Source organism: Martes martes (genome assembly GCF_963455335.1).
Source record: "Martes martes genome assembly, chromosome: 11".
Lineage (NCBI taxonomy): Eukaryota > Metazoa > Chordata > Mammalia > Carnivora > Mustelidae > Martes > Martes martes.
The window spans coordinates 84751464-84779076 of NC_137899.1; the positions used below are offsets into that span (position 1 = coordinate 84751464).

At 48.1% G+C, this 27613-nt stretch overlaps 1 protein-coding gene across 2 annotated transcripts in view; it reads left to right on the top strand.

The window, feature by feature from the left end:
• Positions 1–27613, top strand: part of SND1 (staphylococcal nuclease and tudor domain containing 1) — a 413629-nt gene that overhangs the window by 311908 nt on the left and 74108 nt on the right. For both annotated transcript variants that reach the window (XM_080819055.1, XM_080819056.1), the window contains exon 16: positions 1996–2105. In XM_080819055.1, the coding sequence (XP_080675181.1) occupies positions 1996–2105 (110 nt within the window). The remainder of the gene's footprint in view (positions 1–1995; positions 2106–27613) is intronic.

Below are 27613 nucleotides of genomic sequence, written 5' to 3' on the forward strand. Positions count from 1 at the left end.
GTGGATATGTGGCCAAAAAGTTCAATAGAATTGTTTATTTTTTCTCTCTGACAATTCTGTTCTTGCTTAGTTTGCAGATAAAAAGTGTTTTTGGCTGTTGATGTTGTAGAAATCATGGGCTGCCTTTCATTCAGTTTTACTCTAGCCCCATCTCTCCCTTCAAGGTTAATCTCAGGTTCTTTGGCTCCGAGTTTATTGTTCTCTTTTACAAAATGCAGTTCCACTTCTCCCATGCAGTCTGGCGCTGAAGTGCCCAGAATGAGGCAGCCCTAGCGATCTTCTTGCCCATGGGACACTTGGGCAGGGCCTTCGGCTATCCCACGTGCCTTGGTGGGAGAATCGCCCTGGCCACCAGCCCAGGCTGCTGTCCTGGTACAGTTGCTGGCCTGCTGCTGTTCTCCCTCTCTGCTGCTGCGTTTGATGTGCTGTATTCCTTTTGTGAGGCCTTGAGGCTTGGAGAGAAGGCTCTGTTCTTGAGCTTCTGAAAACCCAAGGTATAAACTATTCCCTTTCCTCTGAGCTTCATGACCTTGAATCCATGCCGTGGCCAGAAACATGAGCAGCCACTTGGCTGCATCCAGAAGAGATATGTATTCTGTCCCAGCAGCAGTGGCCCCTCTTCGCCCAAAGGCTCCCTGTTAGATGTGTTTGCAGTACCCCTGACACCCTGTGCCAGATGTCTTCTACCTGCACCTAAGGCTGCTTATAAGTGAGACCTAATACCTCCTGGTTCTGCCTTAGGCTGCGGCAGGAGGGACCAGCAGCCTTCGGAGACCTGGGCATTCTATGTATCCTCCCCCATACTTTGATCATTTCCTTTCACTATGTCTCTAGCCTAGTTCAGCTTTTTGCATTAAAATTACAGCTGCAGTATGAATTTTTTGGAAATACTTCCAAGTAACTTGGATCTCAGAATGTGACATATTTCATGGTCTGTCTCCAGTGACCACTGTTGGTGATAAATACATTTGCAAAATGAATGCCTGAATCAAAGAGAGAAAGAAAAGGCAGTCTGAGTTGGTTAGTGAGCACCTGTGTTGTATAAAAGACTGTCCTCGGATATAAAGAAGTGTGAAGACCAGGATCCTCAGGGATTTTACAGGCCGGGTATGGAGTGAGAGACAACTGAGGTTATGAGCGTGCGTGATTACTACAAGTGGTACTACTAATAATGTGAAACAATAAGAGGTAAAGCGTATTACACCTCTCCATATGCCAGGCATTATGCTACTGCGTATTTTACGTACATAATCTCCCCTGGTTCACACAGCATCCGAGTGAGATAGATAAAATATTCTACCAGTTTTACAAATACTACAACTGAGGCTTTGAGTGGTTCAATAACTTGGCTAAGGTCACAAAGCGAATAAGTGATAGAATTAGGATGTGAATCCAGGTCTGTCTGCTTCCAGACACCTAATGCTTCCTCAGTATTCTGGGTTTTTTTCTGTTTCTCATTCTGAATGAAAAACTGATGGTACTGTTGTCCAGACTATAGCCAGAGGACAGTAGGGGAAGCTTACGAAGAGAAAAACGACACTGAGTTAACACTTGTGAATTTGACATGAAAGTCGGGTGGTTAAGAGAAGCTATCTAAGAGTCTGCTGGAATGGCTCTCGGGAGGTAGAGTGGCTGGGGAGAGCAGTGTAATTTAGGTGAGAGAGCCATTTCTAGAAGTGATGGTTAGGGCAGTGAGACGATCGGACTGTGAGGAGTGAGGAGCACAACATGGGGCACACCCCACATCTTGCGTGTGCCTGTGTTCCCTGCACATCCTTATTGGAACTCCCCAGGTCCTCTTGATAGTCGTCCAGTGCAGGGACTGAGAGCCCCTGTCTATTGCTGCGGCGCTGGCAGTGTTGGGTTTTCCCTCTGGGGCACCGTATCTCGGTTGTGCTGGCATTCTGCTCTAAGTCCTGCCCTGTTGGAAGGGTCAGGGGCGCTAGGCCTTCTGGGCCCCTTTTCATCACAAATTCTCCTTCTCTCCTGACACAGGCATCGAATGCCCCAGAGGAGCCCGAAACCTCCCAGGCTTGGTGCAGGAGGGAGAGCCTTTCAGTGAGGAAGCCACACTTTTCACCAAGGAGCTGGTGCTGCAGCGAGAGGTGGGACATCTTACAGTTGCTTCTTGTATGAAGAGGGGTGAGAAAATGGGGCTCCCTTGGTCTGATGTCTTTCTGCCACGTCAGAGATCAGTCTCTCACTTTTTCCAGTGCTCAGCCTTCCACGTCCACCATCCGTTGTGGGTCTGCCCACCTCCTGCCTCCTTGAGCCCTGCATCATTGATCAGCCACCCCCAGATCACCCCTCACCGTCGGCGGCCTGGGATACGTGGCGAACGCCAAGCCCGCCTAGCCAGCACCCTAATGCAGAGGGCTTACAGCTTTGCAGCCCTCCTCCTTGGCGAATTAGCCCGAGCTGCCTGCCTCCAGCTGGATTTAGAAGCTTGACTAACCCTGTCAGGGGCCAATTTTCTTTGAACATTTATTTGTATCTTTGAGTAATTGCATTTTCTGTAGCGGGTTTTCTGACTTAATTTAATTGTATTTCTGTTTCTGCCTGTTGGGCTGGCTCTCGCAGGCGAGAGTTAGGCTTCTCAGCGGCCGTGGTGTCCATCTACCTGCTAATTTTTTATCAAGTCATAGTCAACGGATCCATCTTCTTTCCAGGAGTGTTCCAGTCATTCATCCTGCTCGGTGGGCACAAGAAAGGAACAGTGGGGGAGTGTGCCGGGCTCGGGCTGAGGATTTTAGATCTGCCTTTGTCCTCATTTCTTTTACAATCAAACCCATAGGGTCCCTTCAGCTTTCAGGCAGTATCATAATATGCATAGAGCTAGAAGATTATGGGGTCCAGGAGGTTCACTTGCTCCTGGGTCTTTGTAGGTCTTTGAGATCAGATGTGTGGGCTTTGGGACATACATAAGCTTCGGCATCTCTCATCTTGATTTGATTCACCAGTGAATATATTGGGTACTAGAGGCACAAGAGAACAGGGTAGCCCAGGATACCGCATTGGACTGCCCTGGCCTGCAGAAAACCCCCTCTTTGATTGCTGGCTGAGCAGTACTATTTGCTTTTGGTTGCCATCTTTGGGATTTCTTTAGCACTTACCTTCCCATTTCGTGAAAGAAAGTTGTGTGGCAAAAGACGTCCTGAATTCTTAGTCCAGGAGCTGTGGGTTCCAGTTCCCGAAAACGAACTGCAGCTTCCTGGGCATCGCACCAGCTCTGTCAGCCGTCCGTACGGTGGGGTGGGGATGCGAGTGCTTGCCCCCTCGTCATCTCTTCAGTCTCACATTGACCCCTATTTTGGTTTTGGTAAGAGATGTTCATGTTCGTGAAGAAGAAATCCTCGTATTGGCATGCAAAGTGATTTCCCCTACCCCTCTATTTTGTTTTTGTTTTTTAAGATTTTATTTATTTTATTTATTTGTTTGAGAGTGAGAGATACAGAAAGCAGGAGAGGGGAGAAGGTCAGAGGGAGAAGCAGACTCCGTGCTGAGCGGGGAGTCTGATGCGGGACGCGATCCTGGGACTCCAGAACCTGAGCTGAGGGCAGTTGCTTCACCAGCTGAGCCACCAAGGCACCCCCTCCCACCCCTCTATTTTGTAACTGCACAATGTAGCTTAAAGTTTTATCAATTAAAGATAACCCCTGCTGGAGAAGTATTTTAAGAATCCAAACACTCCAGTTGTCTCTCGGTAACTGTTGCAATGTGGGGCGCAGTCATCAGGTAGAAGGGGCAGATATTTTATTTCCTCAGTGTGGGCCTTTGGATAATGAACTACAGAGCACTTCTGGGTTGGAAAAAGCAGGGGAGTCCCCCCGGGGTCTGTGACTTAAAGACATCCCAGAGGTAGCAGCAACAGATGCTGGCTGGACGGAGGGAGGAAAGGCCTTCCCGGGTTGCCTGAGAGCTGCAGCGGCAGCATTCTCATCGCTTCCCTGCCACGCGCCACTTCTCTGTTGCCCTCCCGTTTCTCGCTGCCGTCTTCCCCTGCTGTTTCACATTTCCCAAAGTTTCTTTCCCTTTCTTTTTCAACTCTCGTTTCCCCAGCCACTTTTCTACCTGATCATGTTTCTGGCCTGCTGATGGTATCCAAAGGCACAAAGGTGTCAGAGAATACTGACCACTGAATGGAGGGAGTGGCCCAAAGCTCTTTCACTCTCTTAGTTACTCTGACCTTACCCTTGTCTGTATGTTTGCTGATATTTGATTGTGGAAAAAGATAAATTTTTCCCCATTTTCTTGGATGCCCCTGGCATGTGAGTGAGTTTGCAGATCTTAGTCTAATTCAGATTTGATGCTTAGCTTTCTTGGTTGTAGTGCCGCAATCTTGCCGAGCCCTAAGCTGGGATCTCTTGATAGAGAAACTTTCTGCATTTTCTTAGCCGCTTATATGATTATCTGGCCTGACTGCTTTGAAAGGTCTCTATCCACAGGAAAGAGGAGTATGGCGTAAACTCAAGATAACTTGGAAGTTTTTACTAAAGGAACCGGTTCTAGCCTGTTCTCCTGGGCATTTCTCTTCATTATATATATATATGAAAACTGTTTTCTGAACAGTGTAGGAATGACAAGCAGTTTTTGTTTTGTTCTAGGTTTATTCACTTAACTTCAGTCTATATTTTTATTCCATATATTGTCCTGGAGAACATTTCTCTTGGCCTTTTTCCTTCTACACCCGACAGGGATCTAGAAAAGCCTGATGGATTGGCATTCCTGGATGCAGAGATGCCTCCTGCCCTTAGGAGAAAGCGCCACATAATTGTCTGGATGCCTGAGTGTGGACTCATAGCCTTGCACCCAGTAGCTCTTACCTTCGGGGCAGCCTCTGTTGTGCCCCTCCAGGGGGGCACTTCTGGGGCAGAGCTGCTGCTGTGATGGCCCTGGTTGAGCAGGGTTTTTTGTGCCTTGTGCCTATTCCTTGACAATCAGCTTTTAGCTCAGGTAATCAGGTATTGTGATGATGTGATTGCCCTTGACCGTGCCCCCATACTTCCCCTTTAAATTTTTCTTTTTTAGTATCTTACTTTTGACGAGGATTTGTCTGTCCCCTGCCTACTTTTCCCAGTTACTTGAAACTTGGAGTATCACATAGGAAAGGAGAAGCACACCGATGCTGTGATTTCACAGCATGTACTGGGCCCCCTTTGTGATTTCACAGTGGTGCCTCCGTCAGGTTTGACTCACCTACATGAACCAGTAAGCTGACTGGGAAAGGATGTGGTGTGGGAGAGAGCCTATAATGGACACGGCCCTTAGGGCAGCCCCCCTGCCAGGAAGCAAATGCAAAGCAGGGATCCAGGAGCCTGACTCCCTGTTTATGAGGTGCATTTTCTTGGCTTTGGGTAGCCAGAGCAGAAATTGCTGCCTGTCTTTTTCTCTGTTTCAGTAAAGAGAGAGATGTAGCCTTTCCATCCCATAGCCTCCTGTGGAAGCTGCCGGAGTGCCTCATAAGTCTGTTGTTTACATTTCGGATGGCCCCCATTATCTGGAGACTTGATAGCCTTGCCTTCCTTCAGTGTGTTTTACAGTAACACCAGTTAGCACGGAACTGCTGACCTTCCTGGCCACCGCTCAGCCCCATTTTCCTGTCTTTCCTGTCACCTTTCATTGTATTTCTTCTTTTTCTTCGTTTTTCTATGTGGTCCTTCTCCTTAGCCATTGGTTCCCATTGGCTTTTTTCTTTTCTTTTTTTTTTTTTTAAGATTTTATTTAAGGGGCGCCTGGGTGGCTCAGTGGGTTGAAGCCTCTGCCTTCGGCTCGGGTCATGATCTCAGGGTCCTGGGATCAAGCCCCACGTCAGGCTCTCTGCTCAGCAGGGAGCCTGCTTCCTCCTCTCCTCTCTCTGCCTGCCTCTCTGCCTACTTGTGATATCTTTCTGTCTAATGGATAAAATCTTTAAAAAAAAAATAAAATTTTTTTAAAAGATTTTATTTATTTATAAATATTATTTATAATATTTAAGATATTTATTCTATCTATTTAAGATTTTATTTATCTATTTGAGAGAGAGAATGAGCACAGGCGGGGTTGGGGTAGGGCAGAGGCAGAGGGAGAAGCAGGCTCCCCGCTGAGCAAGGAGCCCGATGCAGGACTCGATCCCAAGACCCTGGGGTCATGACCTGAGCTGAAGGTGGATGCTTAACTGACCAAGCCACCCAGGCACTCCAGTTTTCTTTTGTTCCTTTCCCTGAGCTTGGAGTCTGGGAAGACTGTTCCAGGTTAGGGGTCTGGGTGTTCTGGCCTTGTTGTTCCAGGGCAAGAGAAAGAGCAATTAGACACCAGCTTGTTACCTCACTCTTTGTGGCCTTGAAGGCCAAAGCAGCCAAGGAACTCTGAAAGGACTTCATACTTAATTTTACTCAAAGGAAATCCAGTTAGCTCAACAGTTCTTCCCAGGCTGACTCAGTTAGGATGTAACAGGGGTGGGCAAGTCGGCCCACTGCCAGCGTTCGTGAATAAAGTTTTAGTGAAACACTGCCACACTAATTGTTTTATGTACTGTAGTCTATGGCTTTCATCCTCTTAACAGTGGAGTTGAATAGTGACGACAAAGGCCATAAGGCTTGCAGAACCTAAAATACTTACCTATCTGTCTTTTTATCACAAGAAGTTTGCTGTCCCTTGTACAGAAAGTATATGCTGTGTTGGTTGGTTTAAATAGCTTGCAGCCCTGAAAGTGACAGTTTGCTCTCATGTCCTCTGCCTCTGAGGCTGGGCTCCTTCTGGGCCACGCAGAGTGAGATCATTGTGTCTGTTGCTGTAGCTGGGATTGTGAGCTATATGAGCGCTGTGTCCCACTGGATGGCATGAGCTGTGGGCCCCCCTCCCGCAACACAGCTGCCTCTTTCAGGCAGTTCTGTGCCGCACTGCCAAGGACAGGAAGATCTGGTGTAGCTTCCCAGATGGGGAACTGTGCCCATCGCTAGCATCTTCCCAGAAGTAGTGGTGAGTGTTATCTAATGGGTAGATAACTGGCTTAAATGTGCAAACTCCTAGTTTTCGAGCTCCAGTTATCATGTGGTTCTGGGTGACTCTTTCCCGCCTCGGTATTCCTGTCTAAAACATTGATCTGGCAATCCAAAGCCATCCTCTTCCTTTTGAGGCCCTTCCTGTGAATAAAGCAGTCACGTGGGATCTCTTCACACCTTGCCAGAAGGCCAGCTCGCCAGCACTCGCTCACTGACCCACTGCTGCCTGCGTGGCGCTGTGGTCGCTGTCAGCAAACCGTGCACTCCTAGAGAAGGGGCTCGAAGGTGTGAAAAGAGATCAGTGCCACAGTTTAACCCTCTTCACAGTTCGAGGCTGTAAGAGGTACATTTCCCTGGGGCAGGAGGTGGAATGTTGGAGGTTTGGTGATCATTTTGAAGACCTTTCTCAGTGATCCCTTTGTCCTCTTGAGATCTCAGAAATTACCCTTTGCTGCTGCCTGGAAAATGTCCTTGTGCTGGACAGCCTAAGCTGAAAACTCTGGCTGCTGCCCTGACCTATTTCCCTTCCTCCTGCTGGCATCGAAAGGGGGGATGCCTCCCTGGGGAGCCCCTGCTGCAGGTCGCAGCAGGCAGGGCAAAAGTCCTGGATCCCCTTGCTCCCACGACCCCCTGGTTTTTTTTTTTAAACCAAAGAGGCATAAAAGACCACAAGCAACTGTTGCTGTCTGAAGAACGCGTATTTACGTTTCAGAGGAGTATGGACTTGGCAGTGAATACTGGTGTGTATTTATGGAGAGATGTTTGGGAGAGAAACCTTAGAATAAAAGAAAAATGGTTTCTTGGGTTTTGTTTTTACCACCAAGTGTGCCGCATTTTGTCTGAGAAAGATAATAAATGGTCTAAACAGTTTGCCATTGAAACTGTTTCTCCACATTTCCCCATAGTGCTGTGGTGTATGCTCTCACCCTTCCTGTTCCCAACTGCCCATGCAGGTCCCTTCCCTGTCCAGGAGACACGTGGGAGGAGAAACAGTAGCAAAGTTAGATTCCTGGATGAAAGTAATAAGGATAGTTTAAGCCACAGGGAAAACCCAGAAGAGTGAGGGCAACCCAGTTGTCTGTAAGACTGGTGAGACCCTGCTCTCAGACTGTCCCCGTGTTCCGTAACCCTTGCTGAGCCACGAATAATGACCTGCTGGGAAGGCAAGCCAGCTGTCTACCAACGTTTCACTCATTTGCAAAGAACACCCTATTCTAGATTATCTCTGCCATTGCCCAGGGAAAAGGGAATGCAGCAAGGTCACCTTTCTAAGCCACCCTCTTACTCTGGGAGGTGTTAAGGGTTGTTGGAGGCTAAGGCTTTCCTCTTACTGCCCCACACACACTGGATGGTGGTCTTCAGTTTGTTTTTCTTAAAGGCTATTTTCTTTGAAGGGGGCTCAGGTCAGGACCTCCTGTCAAAATATGTATTCTCTTGTCACAGTTTTTACATTTTTCAATTGCCTGATTCTGGCTTCATCTGTTGGTTTGACTTCTGTGGGCTTTCCTTTCTCTTTTCTTTTTTTTTTTTTTTTTTAGGATTTTTAAATTAATTTATTTGAGTGAGAGAGAGCATGAGAAGGGAGACGGTCAGAGGGAGAAGCAGACTCCCCATGGAGGTGGGAGCCCAGTGTGGGACTCGATCCCGAACTCCGGGATCATGACCTGAGCTGAAACACCCAGGCGCCCTCTTTTTTTTTTTTTTTTTAAATGATGATTCCTCTCTGACCTGTCTTGCTCCATTTCAGGTTGATCACATATATCCATATCCCTATTTCTAATCTTTCTTAAAAGGCATACCTAATAAATGCATCAATTTGGAAATACATAACTCCCCATTGCCTCCAGGATAAAGTCTGATCTCCTTAGTTTACATATATCCTTGATTACCTCTCCAACTTCCTGTCTTACCACTGCTCATTTCACTGACCTTATTCTCACAGTTCCCCGTATTCACCATTCCATTTCATCTCTCCCACTCTTTAGATCAACCCACGCTTCCCCCCAGTATACCAGCCATCCCCCTTTTTTGCTTTCTTATTCCTACCTATCCTTCTATTGTATACCTTTTCTGGAAAGGTTTTCCTTGATCTCCCAGACTGGCTGAGATGCCCTTCCTTTTGTCCCCTTAGCCTCCTAAGCACACATCTGTCATGCACTGACCAGTGATTTTACAGGGATCTATGCGTCCAGATTGTAAGCTTCTCAAGGACAGGACCCATGCTTTTGTCCTTGTGTTCTTTGTACTTTGCCTAGTGTATTAGGAGATACTTAATAGATGGACATTCATTAAATCTACTACTTGGTTCCCTATGACCTAACTCTAGAGATGAGGGGAAAGGACTGCTCTTTTGTTGTCCTTTATAGTTCTTTGGGAAAGTCTTTAAGCTCAGCATTTGTGGGCCGGGGAGGAAGACTGGAGTGTTGAGGCCGGACACACTGCCACTAACTCAGGAGCTTCTCATTGAAAAAGTACATTACCAAGACCTGACTCTACTCTTACTTTGGGACCTTGGGTCTCCCGAGCTTTCTAGCCAAGATACTTAAAGGTAATGAGATCATGATGTGTGAGTGTTTTGAAAAACTTGCAGTGATCAAATAGAAATCATTAATGTCCCTTCATCATATTCCCAGTAGGCTACTCATCTCTTTTCCTCCCTGGTATATTTCCCACCCTTTGCTTTTGTGGGTCAAACTATTAAGTGAGGCGAAGGGTTTATTTTGAAGTTCAAGTCAACCAGTTCTTGTTCAGTGATAGGCTGTAAGCCCCCTGTGAACACGAGGCTGTTACCTCCCTACTTAAAGCCCCTTCATTTCTGGGTTCTTGGCCCTTGCCAGGTATCTCTAAAAGCTGGAAGGAAGGTCCTCAATTCCCATTCCGGCCCCTGAGTGAAAATGGCATCCCGATGAGAGGAGGTGAGGAAAAAGTGAAGAACGGAGGGTACTGTCATGTCGCCCTGTTTTTCCCAGCCCCAGGCTGCTTGGGTCTCCCCTCTCAGCTTTTACACACCCAGGCAGCCAGTCACCAGTAGCCTTCCCCAGGCTAGCTCAGCAGCATGTGCTGATGGGTGCCAACAGCGTGCTGGCTCCAGTGGGATTCCTCTCTGCAAAGCTGCTGGCTCAGCTCGGCTGTTGTCTGTTTCCCTATTCTTCTGCTTGGAACTTTCATAGCCAGTCAAGCATAGAATTGCATCCATTCTTCTGAAATAGCTGCAGGGCCTAATTTTTCATTGGCTTGGCCAAGATCCTATTACCTGTAATTATGTCATACAGGCTGACTGGTAAAGTTTGATAGGCCTCACTGCCCTCCCGAGACTAGTGTTCACATCCCAGCCTGGCTGTTGGGACTGGGGACAGAACAAGATAGAACAAGGTTTAGGGCCACAAGAGATTTGGCCTCCTCGGGGACATGTAGGGAAGGTCTCAAGGATATAATTGACTCAGGGAAGAAAATCCTTTTCGGCAGAGGGATTCTTCCTTTCCCTGAGGAATTGGTCCTTACTACTGTAAACTCTTCCTTAAGAGACTCTGACGTTTCCTCTGCCAGTTCACTTTGTTCCTACTAGGGAAAAGGAAATAGGAAGTATACCTTAGACCTGACAGATGTTGTTTCCTCCATAAGCAGGTTCCTTTGCAATGCCAAGGTGGGTCCCTGGACTGATTTTTCCTCTCCACCTTTACTTCTGACCCACATCAGTCGGAGAGTAAAGATGCAGAAGGCTCAAGCATGACTTCCTCTTGCGTCTTTTGCTAGATTGGTCCACAGTACTTGATTTAAACCTCATCTAAATTGAAGCCTGGAGGGACACCTGGGCAGGTCAGTCAGTTAAGCATCTGTCTTCAGCCCACGTCATGATCCCAGGGCTCTGGGATCGAGTCCCACGTCGGGACTTGTTCAGTGGGGAGCCTGCTTCTCCCTCTGCCTGCCACTCCCCCTGCTTGTGCTCATGCACACTCTCTCTCTCTCTCTCTCTGACATATAAATAAATTCTTAAAAAAAAAAAAATGAAGCCTGGAAATGAGTAAACTGGGCACTGATTGCCATGGGAGATTACACATATTGGTTCACCACAAGATTATTATTACGAGCACAAGGTCATGAAGAGCCTTCAGACAGAGCTTTGCTGAGCAGAACTCCTGCCACCTATGGTATTCAGTATTATCTGCCTATCCGACATTAATTTCTTTATGAGCCATCCCTGTGGACAACGGCTATTGCCAGGCACATCCTGGTCTACCTTCTCTATAGCTATGTAGAGCCTGTGACCCAGAACGAATGGAAAAATTCTGTCAGGAGGTAGGAGAGTTCTGGACTCCTCATAGGTAAGGATTGTGCTAGGAGAGCTGGGTGCCATTTATTTTAATTTAGTTGAATCAGATGCCCCTAACAATAATTCCTGGTTTGTCTTACCTCTTCAGTCATCCTGAATATTGACTGCTTCTTGAGCTTTGGTAAGGGTTCTCTTTAAGAAAGAAAAAGGAAAAAAAGAAAAAAGGAAGCTAATATCCTTAATATAGTAATATAATAGAAAAGCAGCTCCAAATTTTTTTTAGATGAAATCCCTTATTTGTGAAGTCTGTCCATTTCCTTCTGGGAGCCTAACTTGGAAGATAGTTCTTTATTTCATATCTTCTTACTGGCAGATCATACTTACTTTCCACACTTAAGATGACCTTGTGCAGACTTGCCCCATTCTCTTGTTTCCAGAAGAGCTTCACACAGGACCCCAGCACCCTCGCCAGCACACCATGTAGATTTGAGCGTGAGCTTTCATGCTGGCGTGTTTGGGGTTCTTCAGGCATCATAGCTCCCTTTTCAGTTTGTCCTAACCATTCCCAGACACACCCGGTGCCTGAGTGTTAATATCTTCTCCTTGAAATTACATAATTCAACTGATATCTTTTTAGAACACAGCCCTTGATATACAGTAGCAGGGCTGCCAGAGCTGCCAGCAACGAGTAAGCAGACTGTACATTTCATTTGCTCTCCAGGTAATACGAACATTCTGGTGTTTCACATGTGACTCCTCCAAGGACACAGTAGTGACTGTTCTAGTGGATGAGCCAGCCATAACCCCGCCCTCTTCTTGCCATGAGCATGCCCACTCCTTGTGTCTGTTGCCAAGGACTAGACAAGATCCTCTGTGTTCCAAATCTGGCTTTATTGATGAACTTCCCACTTGCCACTCCACCTGTGACAGTTTCTGGTCAGCTGAACTTAAATGGATTTTGGAAATGAAAGTGACCAGTGGTCTGTTATGAAATGCTGTGGTGCATGAAATAAGATTATGAGCAGGCTTGAGAATTAATAGCAGATACCCTAACCTGGTCTGAACAACACATGTCACTTATTCAGGAAGGGTAAGTTCATCCTCAGACCCATGTCCAGAACGTTTAGGAACATTTTCCCCCCTCCTGGTCACTTAAAAGCTCTGCTAGTAATGTGTGCAGAGTCAGACCTGCGTTCTTGTTCCAGCTTCACCCTTTACTAAATGACCTTGGACATGATCCTTAGTTTCTCTAAATCCCGAGCAGTCTCAGTGCATAATAGAATTCAGTAGAACGGTGCTCCTAAGGTTGCACAGTACAGCGGTGCTGCTAACCCTACTCCCTCGCCCATAGCAAAGGCACCTTCTCTCTAGGGTTGGTGTGGAGATCGTGTAACTAGGTAAAATTCCCAGGACTGGTGCCCTGGTAAGTAGTAAGCACTTGGCGAACAGCTTGTGTCATTATTTTTATTATGAATGAAAATTCTCCTCTCAGAGTTGAGCTAAAATCTAGGACTAGAGCTTCAGCGTGGACAAACCATGATACCCAGAGTAGGGAGGCAGGCCAGTCATGGGCATGTGTGTTGGGAGCAGCATTCATATTAGAATCAACAAAGAACAATGGTCAGTCCTCACCAGTGCTCGTCACACGCCAGTCCTGTCTGTTTAGGCCGGTGATGGCAAGGGTGCTTGCTCCCTACCCTGCTCCCCAATCTAGTGCCCATGGCAGACCTTTCCAGTCACACAGCATTGTTTTGGCTTAGGGCTCAGAATCTTCTCCAAACAGGGCTCCTAGGAGGTACTGCCCATTGAGTGGATTTGGCACTTAGACTTCTGAGTTCTCAAAAGACTGTCTAAGTACCACCAAGGGTTAGCCAGTCACTTTTCTCTGAAGAAAGGCTAAAGAAACAGGGTCTGTTTTGCCTCTGCTTCTGCATGGTCCTCCACGTTAGAATCTCTTCTTTTTAGGCAGTGTCACATTCAGTGGAAAAGTAAAGGTCTGGAGGTGATGCCAGAGTCCTCACCCGTGCACAGAGCCTCTTCTAGACTTGACTATGGACAGATCAGGCCAGCCATCTCCAAAGCCTGTAGTCTACAGATGCCTCATAGACATCTGAGAAATAATGGCCTGAGTATCTTTGCCATGCAGTTGAACTGCCATATGAGTATTCAGAGGATGATCTGCCAATACTCAGGGCTCTCTCTGCTTTCTTTCCATTTACACAGGACTTCTGACCTTGCTCATTTCCCGGTGTCACTGTGACTTGAAAATGAGGGATACAGGATCCTAGCTGGCCCAGGCTTCCTTATCCTTTGCTGGAATAGCATTTGCTCTTTTTTGTCCCCATACCACCTTACCATGGCCACACAATCTAAGATCGCCATAGGTGTGTCTCTGATCTGTATTAAATGGGAGGGTTGGAGCATAGTAGAGTACCAGGCACAAGCTCTAAAGAAGGATCTAGATGTTAATCAGGATTGAAAGGGACAAGAAAAGGACCCAAGATGAATCTTTTGGGACAGTCACTGCAGCAAGAACAAAAGCCATCTACTGAGCCAGGAATAAAAAGTTGAATTGAAAACAGCTTCACTGTGCCATTTTTCCTTCCAGGTTAGCATAATGCCTCCCTTTTCTCCCTTTGCCTTCTCTCGATACAGTGGAATCCTATCTAATGGTACCAGAAGAGGGTCTTGGCATTGAATGTACAGCTAGAAGGGGAAGATTATGCAAGTAAAACCCAACAGGTCCCTCCACCACTACCAGCAGCCTGCATAAGCTGCTTCTCTTCCCCGGTTTTTCCAATGCTGGCAGTGTGAGGATGCTGGTACCTCTCCGGTTAAATAAATCTAAAACTATTGACCCAAGATTTTTATAGCAGTGCTGCAACCCTATATGAGGAAATGCAACAAATAGTCCATTACCACTGATTGGATATGGATTTTTGGCCTGGCCACTTGCCACGTGGTAATTTTAGAATAGGGTCACTTTCGGAATTGGAAGATTCCTTGTAGGAGGGTACTGGTGTTTGCTAAATAGTGTTTCTTATCTTCGTGCCCTCTCACAGCCATGCTCCCACCTCCTGAGTGTAGGGCCAATCTCTCTGTCTGCCCGGCAGAGACAGCCAGAGCTCATCCTTCATCAGCTTACAGGGCTGCAGACGTGGCCATTTCCAAACACCCAGGGTGCACTTAACCACTTCCTCCTTCTAATATCAGCACTTCTACTCTAACCACATCAGCAGCTTTGTAACTTGCATTTTATTTTGCTCTACGTTTTGGCCCTTCAGGTATCTGTGGGAGGAAGGTGGGGGGACTGGCGAACTGTGTTGTCACTGATTTCAGAATTACACAATTACACCCTGAGTCATTGTCTCTGGAGAATCATTTAAGCAAAAGTGCCAAGAGCATCCTGAAGGGCTCTTGCGCTTTTCACACTTGGGTTTTAAAGGTTGGGTTCTCTTTCATATTGGATATGTGACTGCTTGGTTTCACCATCTGCAAAATGGGAGCACTTTGCCCTGTTCTGCCTGGAGAGAGCTAAAAGGCAACAATTAAGGCATGGCGCCGAGTTCTTCCCGCTCACGTAGAAGGCAAATAACCACACACAGGCTGAGGTCGCTGTGTGACCTGGACAGGGACCTGTGGTTGCTTTGTTTTTTACCTTCTCACCTACATCTGAATAATTAGACCTGGTTGATGAGATAGGGGATGGACCTGTGATCCTAAACCCTGAGATGTGACATCTTGCCTGTCTGTGAGCGGTCATTGTCCCAGGATTCAGATCAGACCTCTCACATTTTGACCCCGACCTCGACCTCTGATCTTTATGATGTGTCTCTCAGCCCAGGGTGTTTTAGAGAATAGGCTTGAGCCCCAGGAGCCATGATCTTTATCAAGTATGTTACAAGACATATCAAGTTATATCTTTATCAAGTATGTTACAAGGCAGTTCTACTTTATTAGCTTTCTATCTAGCTTTTTTGGGCTGTTGACCCAAGGCTCGGGATCAGTGTGGCAAAGCTGGAGTTTTTGATTCTTCAGCTTTTGATTTGGCTGTTGACCCAAGGCTCAGGATCAGTGTGGCAAAGGTGGAGTTTTTGATTCTTCAGCTTTTGATTCTCGTTTTCCCCTCCAGGATTATATGAGTTGTTGAGATAGCCCAGCTAGACACCACTCAAGTATGACACCTTTAAGAATTCATGAGGCCTTGGGACCCATAGTGCCTCTCAGCATACAGACTTCCAGCCTGGCATCAAGGGGAGCCATATGGTTTCCCACGCCCTGATGCCTGGCCAGCCCATGAAGTGCAGAGGGAGGCCCTGAGACAACTCTCCACGGCCAGCTCTTCCGGGCATGAGGAAGGGCTCTCCCTGACACATTCACACGTGCACCCAAGCGTGCCTGACACCCAGCGACGTGGAGACCAGCCCTGGGAAGATGCCGCGTTCTCACCCTGCCCCGACTTCTTTCATCTGTCCTTCCTCTCTGATGCTTTCACCCTCCGCCTTGTGTTTCTGTAATTTGTACAGTATCGTCAAGAGGTGTTGAAGAGATCAATAGCAATTCACCTTTTCCCTTATTGATTAAAGTGATGGCAAGTAAAAATGGCAGGCAGTACCAACTCATTCATCATGAGCTATCCATCTCCTACCGGGCCACCAGTGACCTCTCCCTGCCTGCTCGTGGCTGAGCTGTAGCAGAGATTACGCCTGTGTCTAGGCCGCATTAATAGGAATGAGAGAACCGCTGGGTTTGGCTCCTGTAATCAGCGCTGAGTGAGGAAGGCGACTGCAGGTAGTGAGCAAGGAAATGACTGTGGAGCCTGTTGTCCAACTCTGCGGCTTCATCTGAGGGGTTCACCGCACGGGCAGTACTCCCAGGAGGAGGCTGCGTGACGTCAGTGAGCAGACATCGCCGCCTCACCCAGCACTTCCTCTCCCGCTGTCCCAAAGGGCACAGCCTTCCTTTGTGATCCCACAGAATGTAAACTGCGTGTGGGGACTGAAAAGTCCGTGGCACCTGTGAACCAGCTCTGGTTTTGCTGCCCACGCAGACTTTTGTCATTCCCTCTGAGATGTCAGGTAGTCACTTGGGCTCACCCTGGAGGAATTTGGGGTGCCTAGAGTCAAGCTTGAGTCAGACGGTGAAGGAAGGGCACTTAGGAGGGGTCTGTAGCTACCAGGGGGTGGAGAATGGAGATCGCTTCTATCCACTGCTTTCTCAACTCTAGAAACAAGTACAGGAAGGGTGTGTGTGTCTGTGTGTTGTTCTGTTGCCCCTCATGAAATACCCTCTGATTCTCCGTTGGGAAAGGTGACGGGAACACCCACAGCCCAGGACATTTCCGGCGCCATGCACTGAAGAGCTCACTTTTAAAACTGCATTTCGAATGCCAAGTACTTACTTCTTCACTCACCTGGTGCGATGACCAGGGGTCTTTGAATCCCAGGGGTCTTTGAATCCCAGGGCTCTTAAAAGGGAAGTTCTCACTGACTACAAAGGCGAAACGTGGTTAACTTCGCTGCTTTTCTCTTGATGTACTGTAGTTTGAATTCTGTTGGTTCTCTAACACATATAGACACAGAAGCAACTGTTGCCCACCACACCCAGCAAAGTCCTTTGTTCAGCGCTGCAGAGGGCCAGAGGGAGGTGGAGTCTGCTGCCTTGCACAGCGTGAACCAATTCCCAGAAACTCCTGTGGGGAGAGTGTTGGCTGAGGGGAAAGTACTTGGGGGGCCACCCAGAAGCTTACCCTGCGCCATGACCTCTACCCAGCAGAGGGAGCTACTTACCTGAGTGGGCAGAGAATGGTGACCAGCGGGACTGCGGTGTTGCCGTCAGGGAGCTTACAGTCTTTAGTGTCAGCCCAAGTACACACAGCCAGGCTTCCAGAAGAGCACTGCCATCACACTCATGTTTCCTGAGTGTCCAGTGGGTTTAGGTCACTATTTTGGACACCCCTTTCCCAGTAGGAAGATTTCACTAGAAACCCGGTGTCACTGTGTCAGGTAGCTCTGCAGTCTGCAGATGCCAGACCTGGAGAAGGCAGCCAGCTCTCTGTGAAGCTGCTTAATTACATGTGAAGCTGCCAGCAGGACGATTGTTCTTTTCCCATGGATCATTAATAAACCGTTCTGGCCTGTGTCGATGGGGCAGGGGAAGTCTCTGACAATTCCATCACCTTCCTCAGCTTGGTTGGACAGGCCTTCCTCCCTTTCTGTCTAAAGCATTCAGAATGGCTGAGAGTAAGGAGAGGAAGGGAGAAGAAAAATCTGTTTCCATATAACACACATGTTTTTCTCCTAAGATGAAAAGTGGCCCCCTGCTTTTGGGTTGTCCTAGCAGCCTGAGTGTAAAGGGTTCAAGGTTTGCCATGAGTGGGAAGTGCTAGTGGCTCAGCTCCTAATATTTGCAACAAACTACAAACCAGGCCTGATTTGGAGATGAGGCAACTAGTGCAGCAGATGGCAAACAGTCCTGCCCCACTGGGGCCCGAGATCAGCTCCATCTTCTTCCTTCAGCCAAGGCAGCCTCATTCCTGCTATGCCTCAGCACAGAAAGCATGTATGGCTTTTCAGAAACTACTTTTGTAGGCAAAGACGGAAGAAAGCAAAGCAACTATAATACGGGAAACTCAGCGTAGTTAGAAATATTTGCCTGTCAAACAGCCTAAAATAGAGCTGCTCCTTTGTTGGATAGAAGAATTTAGAATCTACATTTCTCCATAGAGCACTGAGTGCAAAAATTAAAAATGGATTATAAATAGAAATAAAATGACCCATTCAGTTTCCAAGGACTTGAGTCTACAGCCTTCAGAATACTGAATGAGAGCATTTGAGAGCTGTCGGGCCTCAGAGCTGATACAGTCTAATCAAAGCAGTTCACAGTATTTGAGAAACTGAGGCATGAGGAAGTTAATCCATGGGACACACTCATATAGCCGTGCACGGGAGAGCTAACTTGTCCACATTCCCGTTGTATTGATCTGACCTGCTCCCTCACCTGCCTGCCAGACAGCCACCTGTTCACATGCCCTGGCAGTGCAGATAATAGTGGAAGAATGCCAGTGGCACAGAAAAGGGAGTGGGGTGTACGTGGGAGAGGTGGACAGAAGATGTGAACATGGGCATTCTCTAAATTGCATTCTTTTAGTGAGAAAAGGACATGAGGCTAAGTCAGAGGAGGAAGTCATCTGGAGCCTCAGCATTCCGTAAAGAAGACTCTTAACTAGACAGGGGTGCAGAGAGAATGCACACAGGATGAGAAGGCATGCCAGAGAGGGAGGAGTACAGGTGTCTCACAAGCCTGGAATTTTCCATTTGCTTTTCCTGATTAGTGATCATAGAAAAGCTGTTATCTTTCCATGCCAAAAGCTAAGCTTCAAAAATGCCCAAAAGAAACCAAGAGGTACTAAACCGTTTTAAATTAAGGGGCTTTGTTTTTCCTTTTGGGGTAGTGGGGAGGCTTGCACTGTTTGCTTTTTTATTTATCTCCCACCACCACCACCAAACTGGGAGAGTTGCAGGGCAGGAATGAAATGTATTGCCCCCTGGCTCCTTGGGTAGGACTCCAGCTCAGGCACTTTTCTGGTCACTTTCTCCCAGGCCACACCCAAGGTATCACCCCTTGCCCCCAGCGTGCTGCACTCTTGGGCCTGCTCCCTCTGTTCTCTCAGAGGAGGCAGATCCAAAAACCATGCCGTGTTAGCAGGCTCTGGGCCTTGCCCCCACCTTATAGCTGAGGCTGGTTACCCATCTCGTTAGCAGTGATGTCTGTGTGTCTTTCAAGGGCTTGTCAGGTTGGGGAGGAACAGATCACATTTTCTGGCAATTTAATTTTATTAACTCTTATTTTCCCCCCTTTTCCAAAGCACAGCTAAATGGAGCTAAACATACACACAAGGGCTATATTTAGTCCTGATGCTGTGGTAGAGTAGGGAAGGCACAAACACAGAGGTTTATCTGCTACCTAGTAAACACAGGGAGGTGTCAGGGCTGGAGAATTCAATAGTAATAATAAGCATTTATATGGTACAATGACAACTTCGATACAGGGCATAATTTTCTGGGGATTGCTATTAATTGTGCTTCTGCCTGTGAGCGGCCCCCTAGTGAGGGGCTTGGAACACCACACAGAGTAAAGCTATATTAAACATCAGTTAAAACAGCATAAAATAGAAACGAAATAAAATATGCAAAGGTCAGAATGGCTGTGAACGAGCAGACAAGGCCCTGAGGGGAGAGGGGTTAGAGTCTAATACACTGGGGCATTCATGCTCCTGGTTGCTCTCAGCTTCAAGTTCCTAAGTTTAGCAAGTTTGCTGGACTACCTTCCCCAAGTTCAACTCTTTCCCAAAGGGGCTAAGAAACAACTCATTATGGCCAGTAAGAAATGCGAGAGGACAGCCAGAGTCTACCTGCACTGTCCAGTCAGACTCTGCAGTGATGGAAATATTCTTTATCCCCATTGTTCAGTATGGTAACCACTAGGCACATATGGATATTGAGCCCTTGAAATGTGGTTAGTGCAACTGAGGCACAGAATGTTTAATAACATTTTATTTTAATAACCACACGTGACTAGTGACTACCATATTAGACAACACAGGACTCTAGACAGTCTTTACCTACAGTAAACACTCCAGAAACCTTCAGCTTGCATTGCACTCTTTTTTCCTAAACTAGTGTGTACCTTCCCCCATACCTCTGGATATTTAATGCTTTTTTTTTCTTTTTTTTCTTTTTTGACCCAGTCCTCCCATGCTCTTGACTTAAGCTTCCAGATTCTTTCATAAGGGTCATAACAATGCCAAGAAATGAGAAAGGCCAATGTCTGCATCAAACCAGATGGTTGTGGCCTTATCCTTGCCCCCTTTTCTCCATCCCCCAGTCAGGCTAATACCAGGCGTTTCCCACTCCCCCAGGCAGAAAAGAAGGGAATGGCTGTGGATCTCTGGCTAAATGAAGATCACAGATCTGTAGGGCTCCCCCACTGAACGTCTCATCAGGTGCTGAGTCTGACCCTTGAATTCTGCGGAGCCAGGGGATTGTAAAATTCCCAGGTCATCCAGGGAACTCTCACCTAACATTCCTTGGTCCCTTGGGCACCTAAACTGAAAATACCTTTTCTAGTAGCCCTTTAAACACTCGTTGAATGCTTAGAATGGATCCATTCATTGGGATGACATAGTACAGTAGAACAAAGCACTGTACTTGTAAAAAAAATCCCATGTTAAGTCCTGGCTCCTCTATTTACTGAATCTGTGACCTTGACAAAAAAAATCACTTAACCTTCCCGAGGCTTCATCTTCCCACATAAAAATGAGTGTGCTAGATTAATAACCTCTAGGCCCTAGAGGACCTAGCAGAGAGATCCAGAGACAGACACCCTAGTTGCCAAGAGGTCCTGTGCCTCACTCACTCTCCCCCTTCAGCTGTCAGGCCTGCCTTTCAAGTCCCCCTCCCCTGAGTCTGCCCAGACCCCTACCTGTGTCTAGTTAGCACCCGCTCAAGCTGGGAAGTGGGCCAATAGCATGGACACGCCCAGAGCCAGACTGGGCGGCGTGATCGCCTGTGGTGCTCCTCGCACTCATGTGGACCTTGAGGAGTCCCAGACAGCCTGCAGTGACTTTGAGGCACCCTCAGAGGCAGCAGTGGAAAGAAGGCAAGAGTTGTCTTGGCTTGGGCACTGGGGCCATAAAGCAAGAGGGGTCACCCCTCTTGGCCGGCTGGCTATGTGCCAGCTTCCCTCTACCCAGCAGTCACTGGTCACTGCTCCAGGGGTTGTCCCCAGCCACTTGGAGCCCCTGGGGAGCCGCCAGCTCTGCGCAGCTCACGAGGGGCCTGCCATGTCTCTAGCCGACCGGCCGTGAGCAGGTACCATCGGTCAAGGTGGTCTTAGCTGCAGTGCTTAAGCCTCGTCGTATCTGCTGCGTGTTCTGTTTAGTGAGTTTTGAAATACTATAAATAGTTAAAACGGAAGGCTGTGGTCCCAAACCCTAGTGCCAACGCCCAAGAAGCTTTGGCAAGAGCCCTCAGCATGGGCCGAATTATTCCTGTCTGAGCCGGGGTGCCGCAGCTCTTGAGTTTGCTGGGCTATGAGGCCAGAGAGGCAGCATCTACAGAAGGGAGAAGAGCTGGAAGCGGAGGAGGCACAGCACTGGCTGGCCTGATGGGAGGTGCTGAGGGCCCTCCGGGCACACTGGGCAGCTGGGGACAACTCTTCAGACCTCTCAGAACTTTGGTGGCTCTAGGGGATTGAGGGAGCGGGCCTCAGCTCCTTGCGTAATTCAGTGGATCCTATTCTGTACCTTGCGAACTTAATGCTTTTGTTTTCCTTCTGTTCCCGCCCCCCCAGGGAGGGAGGGAGGGGGCAGGGGCAGAGGGAGAGGGAGAATCTTAAGCAGGCTCTGCCCCCAGCACTGAGCCCAACTCGGGGCTCAGTCTCAGACCTTGAGATCAGGACCTGAGCCGAAATCAAGAGGATGACACTTAACCACCTGAGCCTCCCAGGCGCCCCTTGTTTCCTTCTTTCTATCCTGTTCTGTGACTTGCCACCTTTTCCTTGGCTGTTTTTGTTGTGTACCATGTGATGGGGGCGAAAGGATATTCACGGAGCTCGCATTAGACCCCCAATAGCAGGATCCCAGGTGGATGGAGCAGTGGTTCTCAACCCCACACACTGGAATCACAGAGCATGGGGGGTTTAGGACAGATATTTATACCTGGGTCTCCCTTCAAAGATTCTGGTTTCATCAGGCACCAGCTTTTGATGTTCCCTAGGCATATGAGGTGATACCAAGGAATAGTTTGTTGGTTGTATTCAGTGTGATAATGGCATTGTGGTTATGTAAGAAAATGGCTGTGTTTTTTAGAGATGCATACTGAAGTATGGAAAGGTGGGGTGACATCATGTCTGGGACATGCCTTAAAATATATCAGCAAAGAGAAAGGGGGCTAGCTGGAGCAGATCTGTTTTGAAAATTACTCAATCTGGATGGTCAGTATATGGGAGTTCATTACTATTCTCTGGTTACAGTGTTTCGAATTTTTCTCAAAAGTTTTCTTAGTAATAAAAAATGTTTTTTAAAAAACTTAGAATCTCTCCAGGGGATTCCAGTGTTCAGCTAAGGTGGAGAACTGGTGGTTTAGAAGATTAAATTTGGATCCCCACACCCTAAATCAGTTTTGACTTGGGGCTTTGTGTAACCTAAGAGTGACCTTTCAGGATAAGTTCCGTAAGTAATCTGGACCCTCGGCTCTTGAGGCGGTGAAGAACAGCATGGGCACAAAGAACAATTGACACCTAGAATCAGAATTCAGAGTGGACAATGAGGCAGCTTTGTCTGGTCTGAGTGACCTCAGTATCACCCAGCCCCAAAAGCTTTCGTGCTTTGGGCTTTACCTGCCTTGTCACTTGCCAGCACTCCTGCATACCACCATAAGGACCTCTCTTGCCACGCCAGGGCCAGAAAAGACCGCTGCATGGTGACACCCGCACAGGAGGGTCCTGACTTCCTCAGTGTTCAGCACTTTACCTAGTGGGATTCTGCTGAAGCCAGAGTGAGAGGAGAGGGGGCTGAAATTGCACCTCCCTGTCCTTCCCAGGAGTCCACATGCTCTCGGTTCTCTGTGCAAGTGTGTCAGGGCTCTCCTGTGTCCCAGCACCTGCCTCAACTCCCAAGCACTGTTTTGCTGTGGCTGCTCAGCAGGTGGGATAAATAGAAGCTTGCTGCAACCCAACTAAAGGGTGCTCTGGAGTTCTGGCTGGAAGCTTCCATGCTACATTTTTTTAAAAATATTTTTAAAGATTTTATTTATTTATTTGACAGAGATCGCAAGTAGGCAGAGAGGCAAGTGGGGGGGGGGGAAGCAGGCCCCCTGCTGAGCAGGGAGCCCTATGTGGGGCTCAATCCCAGGACCCTGAGATCATGACCTGAGCCGAAGGCAGAGACTGAGCCACCCAGGCACCCCCCATGCTACGTTTAAATACCACAGCCTGGCTTAGGACCCAGACTTAACACCTCTCCACTCATGAGCAAAATATCTCCTCTTCCTTCAGTGGGCTTTGTGATGTATACCTATCAGCAGGTCGGTGTGTTGCCAAGGGAAGCTGGAGCAGAGGGAAAGCTACAAACTGCCCAAGGTCACTCACCAGCCCAGAGCTTTGCTACCAATAGTATTTACTGAGTGCATGGGTGTCCTTCCCACTCCCTGGGGAAGACTTAGAACAGTCCTTTGAGCAAATGCCAGCTTGAGAAAGGTGTAGAAGTCACCCCTGCCCCTCTGTAGGAAGGCCCAGAGCATCCATCTTTCCCCAGGTTCTGAATCACTATGGGTCCTACCACTGTCCAGTGCCTACATCCAGAATTCAGGTGGGCTGTTTCTTCCTCTGCCCGCTCAGAGGAACAAGTAGCCTCAGAGTCACTAAAATGTGAAACTCAGGGCTTTGTGGCCTTCACTGGACTGTTCGAATGGGAGGAGACAGAAGCTTTCCTGACTCTCTTCTGCTGCCTAGTACATCTCTCCCCTCTTGCCACCCTTAGGCTATCCATCTTGCTGTTTCCCCCACTGTAGGAACTCAAGGGCAAGAACCAAGCCTTTCATCTCCGTTGTTCCCCAGCCCCTGGCACAGTGCCAGTCACTGTACTTGCTCTAAACAGGCATATAGATGAGGAAGTGAGCCGAAGCAGGGCTGTGGCAGGGAATGCCACTAGGCTAAGGGTCAGAAACCTGGCATTTTAAAAAGTAGTTTCCCATTCATTTGGGCTTATGAGCCTGAACTGTGCCTCCCCTCGCCTGAGTTAGCTTGTAGAGCAGCAGCCTATGGGATGAGGGAGGCTTTCTAGCTGGTAATGGCTAGAGAGAAACATGCTATTTGGTTCTCTTTCCACTTTCCTTTGAAATAAATGGTGGTCTCCCTGTGCCTTGGTGTCTCCCCTTTGATATTCATGGGCCTCTGAGCCGTCTGTCCCCGCCCCCCCCCTCACCTGGGGCTCTGAGGAGGGTGACATGTTTGTAGGAAGGTTTCCCTTTGTTTTTTTTCCAGGGCAGTCAGTCAATTGATACTTGGCCAGCTCTCCCGGAAGGGACCCCTCCTGGAGCTCAGTGAAGCCTCAGGGACACTCGCTCAGCTAAAGCAGAACCAGGTACAAGAAGCACTTCTGTTGTTAGTGACAGGACTGTCCTTCCTGTCAGAAACCAGCGTGACCCCTGAGTCTTTCCCTGCTCCCTCTAGACTCAAAAACAGAGGTTCTAACCCTGAACCTGCCCTTGAATCACCTAGCTACATTTTTAAAATACTGAAATCCTGTCACCACCCCTAGAGATACCTCCATATTTGATCTAGAGTCTGAACGTTGGTATTTTCTAACGGCTTCCCAGTGCTGGCAACATATACTTGGGACCGAGAACCATTGTCTCAAAGAATCTTCGCTAGAAGGAGCTATAGTAGCACTTGAACTTTCCACCACTGGCCTCGCCCTCCCCACCACCACCACCCTGGAAGGTGGAAGAGGAGAGCATGTACCTGCCACTCCTGCACACCCCACGTCGCCTTCCTCGGCTGGTTCTGAGATACCCTTCCCAGACTGTGCAATTGATGATGCCATGTGGTTGTTTCCCCCTCCCTCACCCCACACACACTCTCTCACACAGCCCACTGCTCTTAACCTTGGGCAGGTGACTAAAGCAGAGAGAGATGATCTGGGGACAATGGTTTGATTTTGTTTTAGTGGGCATTAGTGAGGGAGAACAGTCCAGAATTGTCTTTGCAATTTAAGAGGAATATTTATTACTTTTGTGATTTTAGCCCAAAGAATAGCTTGCCCATTGGCTTCCAAATATCACATCCCGTCCTTCGGTAGCAGAAGAGTCTGCCTTAGCCGTGAGAAGCAAGACCAGACACCAGTTGAAATCCCAGACAGCTTCCTACCCTCCCTCCATATCTTGTCAGATATTTCAAGCTTTAAGTCCATATTCGTGCTCTGCCTACTTGGCTGGCTGTTCTTGCACTTGAGCGGCTTGTTTGCCTGGACAGGTCCAAGCTGTCTGAGCCATCAGCAGCTGCACCTCCTCCCTCGCGCCTTCTGTCTGAGCCAACCTTGATTCACAGTAGTGCAGATGGCCACAGCCTTATCCAGCGACGTCTGCCACTCCCATCCCTCTCCTGCCCTGCTTTCCCCCAGATGAAGGGGCTGAGCCAGCCCTTGCCCGCTGGTCAACCTGCGGCCAAGAGGAAGACCACTTTTTGGTCATGCTCTGGCATATTAACCTAGGAAACATGACAGCAATTTTATCTGAAGCGCACAGGACAAGGGTACAGGAGGGTCTGAGTTCATGTTGTGTTGAAAATATTTTCAGGCTGCATCAGAGCTAATCTGTTTTTGCAAATATGCTCAGTTCCACCCACTCCACTTCCTAAGTATTACTGGGAGCTGAGAGCGAGAGGAGAGAGCAGGTGCCAGAAATCACCTTTCCTTCTCTTCCTACCCTTTCCTCCCTTAAATGCAGATTTGACAACTTCTCAGTGCACTGCCGCTCAGTTCCTCAGTCCAGTTCAAGGTGCTGAAAGGTAGTGCCCTGTAACACACCACTGTAATCAATTCATTTCTCTTCTCCTTGTCCCTCTGCAAGAGAAATGAAGTGACAGGTAACAAATGCGAGAGGGGTCGTGGGTGACCTTGTACGTGAGAAAGATGGACTTCAGTAGCCCTGGGGCCTCACTCTGCCTTTTCCTATGGCACCTCACTGCCGAGCTGTGGACAAGACACCGGAATCAGGGTGTCCCGTCTCGCAGGCTGTCTCTGAGACAGACCCACAGCCATACCCTCTAGCAACAGCCACCGCCAGGGAGGGAGTGCTATGGCAGCAGTCTCCTGCACCTGTGTGGTTAGGGACAGGGCCCACAGCGAATACACCAGCTCATCTGGGTCATCTGTAAACCTTGGGGACCCCAGCAGCTTTGGAATGCCATAGGTTCAGCAGTACTAATATTCACATGATTCATCCTGAGGCTTCCTTTGCTGTTATGCACATTATTTCAAGGCTTTTTTCTTGATGGAGAAAACTATCCCAATCCTAGGCTGCTTAAACAGGAACATAAGCCCCCAAAGCCAACCCTTTTTATAGGGTAATATGGAGACTGAGCTCTGTTAGTCCTTGGGGTGTTTTCTTCAGGGTAAGGATATTTTTAATCCTTTATCATGATAAAATGTCTCAGTTGGCACCCAAGGACCAATAACACACTGACTAAAGAAGACAGGGACTACCCGAAGAGTTACCTGCTTTTATCTCCATAGTTCGAGGCCAGGCATTTGGTGAGTGCTCTCTGTCCCAGTGAGCATGGAGCCACTTGAGTGGAATGGAATTAATTACTCCACTACAGATGTCATGGTTCCTACAGCCTAGGCATGGGGTCTACTCTCTTCTGTCCCACTGGGCATGTAAAGAAGAAAGATCCTTGGGCATAGCCCAGTACCAAGGAACCTTTTTGTTTCTCTGAAGCCACATGATCAAGGTCACCAAGCTGGTTAATTTCCTGTTCTTCACGACTGGCCCTGACCTCCTAGGCTGCCTTAGCATTATACCTTGCTGTCTCTTCCTGCTACAATTGTTGCTTAACCTCTTAATTAGAAAACATACTCTTTTGGAGTCATTGTTATCTCCTTTGACGACATTTTTTTTTCTTTGACGACACTTTAATGACCTGCCTGCTTTAGATTTTGATCCACAAATTCTAGTCAGTTAAAACTGCTGGGCTGAGAGTGACTCATGGGCACAGTCCATGTTCTTGAGTTGGGTCCCAAGGACCCAAACTGACAGTATTTGCCTTAACTCTCAGAGTAACCATTAGATTTGTAGCCAGAAACCTGCGGCAGATCCACTGCCAACCCCATCCCCAATTATACAAAGAGAATGGCCCTGGAACTGCTTGGCACAGGTCAGGAGGACAGAAGAGCTCCAGCAGGGGGATGCCATCTTCCCCATCCTGCAGGCACCTAAGAGCACCTTCAGAGGCTTAGAGATTGGGAGTGGGAGGCTCTGCCCCCTCCATCTTCTGCCCTCTGGACTCACCGTGGCCCTGCCTGCCTTTAAGCCTGCCTCGGCTCCCAGAGCTGCCCATGCTGCTCGCATTACCCCAGGGGAGCGGGGCGGGGGACTCTGCTCAGTGCCAGGATGCCCCGGACCCGAAAGGGTGTGTGAGAATAACTGCTCAGTGCCCAGATGTTTCCTGTTGTCTCCGGCTCCAGGTGTTACATTTGCTAAAATTTTAGGCATGAGAGTGGCTCTGTTCTCTCAGGGGACAAGTGGGGAAAGATTCCCCAGCTCACATTTCTGGGGTCTTCTTTTTTTTTTTTTTTAAGATT